Here is a 4,702-nt window from a genome sequence, read left to right as displayed (position 1 = left end):
AGATAATAGTCCTTTGTCTGAGGAGCAGCTGGTAAAAATTTTTTCCCGCATTGTAGGTTGTCTCTTAGTTCTGTTGATGGTTTCTTTTGCAGTACAGAAGCTTTTTAATAAGATGAGATCCCACTTGTTGATTTTTTCTGCTAGTTCCTGTGCTACTGAGGATTTGTTCATAAGGTCTTTTCCTATGCCAATGTCTTCCAGAGTTCTGCCTAACTTAACCTTCCAGCAAGTTTAGTGTTTCTATTTTAATGTTTAGATCTTTAATCCACTTGGATTTTAATTTAGTGCATGGTGAAAGATAAGGGTCCAGTTTTAATCTGTGGCAGGTTGAAATCCAGTTTTTCCAGCACCATTTATTAAAGAGGCTATCTTTCCTCCACTGAGGATGATCAGCTCCTTTGTCAAAGATGAGGTAGCTGAGAACATCTGGATTTGTTTTTATGTCTTCCAATCTGTTCCACTGATCCTCAGGCCTATTTCTTTGCCAGTACCATGCTGTGTTTATCACAGTGGCTTTGTAGGACTATTATCTAGAATATATAAAGAACTCAAAACAATCAGCTCCCCCAAATATAAAGACCCGATTCAAAAATGGGCATCCGAAATGAACAGACATTTCTCAGACAAGTAAAAGCAGCAGTAAATATATGAAAAAATGCTCCACATCACTGGTCATTTGAGAGATGCAGATGAAAACAACACTGAGATTCCACCTCACCCCACAAAAAATGGCTGCTATCAAGAAATCACACAATAACAAATGTTGGTGGGGTTGTGGGGAGAAAGGAACCCTTCTCCATTGTTGGTGGGAGTGCAGACTGGTACAACCACTGTGTAAATCAATATGGAGATACCTCAAAGAGCTTGGACTGGAGGTTCCATTTGACCCAGCCATCCCTCTGCTGGGCATCTTTCCAAAAGAACTAGAAGAATCACATCACAGTGATGTATGTGCACCCATGTTTATAGCTGCACAGTTTGTAATAGCTAAAACAGCCCATTTGCCCATCAGTTGGAAACTGGATAAAGAAGATGTGGTTTTTCTATAAAATGGAATATTACTCAGCCCCAAAGAATGAGAAAATAGATTCATTCATAGGAGAATGGATACATATTGAAGATATACTCCTAAGTGAAGTAAATAAGTCACCCATGTGTAAATACAGAATAGTTTCTCTGGTGTGAATAAACTGTAATAATACATAAGATCCTAGTAAGATGACTGACATTGTGAAATGGGAAGAAAGGGTTTGTGAAGAGAGCACAGGGACAAGGGGAAAAATGAGAACCAAGACCTGTCATGTAGTGGTACAAGATCCCAACAATGAATGTAACTGTACTGTATCCCTAAAATGTACCAATAAACTCAATTAAAGCTGAAAAAAATACTTTGCTGCTGTGGAAAAATCAGTTTCATCTCAATTGCTACACATAAAAGACTAAGCAAATTATGGAGCTTAGAATTAAGTACTTTTATTGAAATATCAGCATTTTTGAAATTGGTACAAATCAACATAGAAATAGTATGAAAAAATGTTAAACAAAATAAGCCAGACTCAAAAAGTCAAATTTCATATTTTTCTCTCCTTTTTTTTTTTAAAAAAAAAAATTAGAGATGAGGGAAAAGTAGAAAGGAGACTATTAGAGAAGAGGAAACAGAATGAAGGAGAGAAATGGAGGTAAAATAATCAAATTATGTAATACGCATGTACAAATATGGTAAAATGAAGCACACATTCTGCATAACATATTCACTAATAAAACAAAAAATATTGTCAACAAAAGAAAAACTACTACATTTGCAATTTTTCTTAATGAGCATATATTACATATAAAATGTTAGAAGGACTAACAATCTTTTTTTTTCTATAACTGTTAAAAACTTCATTCCTGAGATTTTTGGAGATAAAGTTCTTAAAATAAAAGACAAAGAGGAAAAAATGTTCTTCCATAATTTGAGGTTGAACTTGGATTTAACAGTCCCAGTGGGTTACTTTCTGTATTTTTCCTTACCTCAGATTTTTCACACTGTAATTTACTCCTTAACTACTAATCCTGAACTATGTCATATCTTTGAAGAGTTTCGCTTACAGATGATGAAAGTAAAGATAATTATTCCTAAACATTCACCATTGTTCAGTAGCTTCCCTATTTTGAAGTGCAAAGGCAGAAACACAGCTCCTTTTTACATCTGTTTAAATAACAATTCAAGTATCTTCTTTAAAATGATTTTCTAAAAACATTAATATTCATGAATCACAGATTTAAATACATATTCTGAAAAGTAGAATATTCTTTAAACGTCTTTTGTTTTAATCATTACTTAGATCATACTGAATACAATAACATTGTTTGGGTTTGCATTATACTTTTGCTAGTTTATCATAAATTGTTATCTGTAGATTCATCTGTTTATAAAGAAAAAGTTAACAGCTGTAGGAAGGAAAGCTTCAGGCTGTAGCATTTCATTTAAAGAGCTACATTTCAGTGAAAATACGTATTTAATATAAGTCATTTGCATTCATTTTCAGTTACTGCTGGTATCTAACATGTTCATTTATCTTTTGCAAAGGACGGAGCTGTATCATAGTCTTGAAAATGAATTCCTTTAGACGTTGTGATCTTCATGATGGCACCATTCAAATCATCATCTTCAATGAGTGTTATTAACCCACTGGCAATCATTGATGGACTACAAATGAAGGAAACATTGGAATTTTGAAAATAAATAATGAGGCATGCTATCATTTCTAATTATTTTCTGAAGAATCTACAATCTTGAATAGGAAAATAATTTTCATTAAGTTATTTTTAACCTTTCAGTTTTATTCAGTTAGAACCTAAATTATATGATAAATATGGTGGTACATTTCCATGCCTGATCTTTTATTGTTTTGAAAGGAAGTATTTATGATTATTATTTTTACTGAGAAAATAATTATTTTTTCATCTTTATCAAATCAGTAGATCTTAGAGTTATCAGAATTATTATTAGAAGAAATATGAATTACAAATAGCATTTATTGAATACCATATTTTTCACAAGTTGCTATTTAAGGTATACTTCATATATCATCTTTTTTAAAAAGTCCTTTGAATATAAGATTTAAAATTTTTTTTCTTTTAAGGTCTGTAGTAGAGACAGGACTTGAAGCTAGGTCTGATTCATTTAACATAATTGCTATGATTCTGTGCTGTGATTCTCAACTACTCTCAGATCCAACACACCAAAGACATCTGTGTGTGCATGTGTGCATGTGTATGTTTGTGTGTGTGTGTATAAACACTAATTGTTTTTATGAAAATGGTAGACGTTATGGAACTATACAAAATTTCATGGGTTATACTTGAGTCTTGCTTAGAATTCAGGGAGAAAAATTATTTTTCTTAAAGGCGATTAAAAATCATTTTTTAGAAAAAAACCTGATGATGGAAGAAGGCATTGTCATATTTTAAATAAAATTTATAATGTGTAAACATGTTGTATTCATTAGTCCAGACAATTGTTGTCTTTCAGAGCATTTGCCAACGCAGACTTTGAATTTTACATTAGTTTCGCATATCTGAAATCTTATTTTTTCTCTTTTGTTGTTTGTCTAGAGAGTACTTTACTCCATGGTGGGAATGAAGACATCGTAGCTTTACTTACTCCAAAATTCCGTAGCATTTCATCATGTCCTTGATATACCCAGTGTATTCTATATACTGCCCCATGTTTTCTTCTTTTTCAATGGATTGAAGGATGGGTGTGTTGACAAAGCCCGGGCAAATGGCGTTCATTCTCACACCACTGTTCATCAGCTTAGCAGCCAGCTAGCGATGAGAAGAAGAAGGGTACAGATATGAGGAGTTCTGTAAATGTATCACTTAGGAAGAACTGAAATAAAAGTTATTTAGAAGACTAATATAGAAATACTAGTCAGATTTCCTCTTAGTTATATAAAAATACCAGCAAACAGAAAGATAGTAAAAAACAAAATACATACCTAAAGTACTGAATTAGTACCTGAAAGTTTCAGCTAATTAATTTTTTATAAAGCAGTATTACTGGAAAACTCCTGAAAATACTTAATTACCTAAGTTGAGTTTATCTTCTGAGCTCTGCAGGAACCTGAAGCTAAGTAGCAGAGGTTTAGAACCAATATCCTGAGTTTTCTTTCAAGATTGTAGGGGTATAAGAGAATGTTTTCTTTAAAATACATTAGCGGAAAATTTTAGGACCATAGTTGATTTTATATACTCTTAATAATCTACATTATCTGGATGAAAATCTAAGTATTTTCAGACTAATATTAAGTGCATTCATTTTCAGCCTATTGATTTTATTTGAACTACTTTTAAAACAAAATACAGTTGATACCTAATTATATGCATTGGAAGAGTCTATAATTTCACACTGCATTACTTCCTCAGACTTATTTGTAACCCAAGAAATTAATGTTTGTGGTGACTTCATGTTCATTTCTGATCAGGTGAGTCACGTGTATGAGTGCTCCCACTGAGGTCTGGTGTGCCTTGCCATTTTGTTTTCTCATTTTTGTGCATTTTAATAATTTTGCTATGTAAAATGGCCCTCAATTACAGTGCAGAAGTGCTGTGTAGGGTTCCCATATAGCTATGTTGTGCTTAAGATATGTTTGTGTGTTAGATAACCTTCACTTGTGCATAAATGTTATTAGTCATGAATTCAGTGTTCATCATG

At 32.6% G+C, this 4,702-nt stretch overlaps 1 protein-coding gene across 1 annotated transcript in view; it reads right to left on the bottom strand.

Moving 5' to 3' along the window:
• Positions 1 to 2,330: 2,330 nt before the first annotated feature.
• The window catches only part of Hpgd (15-hydroxyprostaglandin dehydrogenase), a 35,540-nt gene continuing 33,168 nt past the window's right edge, over positions 2,331 to 4,702 (bottom strand). Inside the window, exons 7-8 of the mRNA XM_010629818.2 lie at positions 3,650 to 3,813; positions 2,331 to 2,692 (exon numbers count right to left, since the gene is read on the bottom strand). Coding sequence (XP_010628120.1) covers positions 2,554 to 2,692; positions 3,650 to 3,813 — 303 coding nt within the window. The 3' untranslated portion in view covers positions 2,331 to 2,553. The remainder of the gene's footprint in view (positions 2,693 to 3,649; positions 3,814 to 4,702) is intronic.

This window comes from Fukomys damarensis, unplaced genomic scaffold (assembly GCF_012274545.1).
Source record: "Fukomys damarensis isolate Sample0158 unplaced genomic scaffold, DMR_v1.0_HiC HiC_scaffold_18, whole genome shotgun sequence".
In the NCBI taxonomy this organism is placed as follows: Eukaryota; Metazoa; Chordata; class Mammalia; order Rodentia; family Bathyergidae; genus Fukomys; species Fukomys damarensis.
Note: the sequence above shows the minus strand (reverse complement) of the source record. Positions and strands in the feature narration are given on the sequence as shown.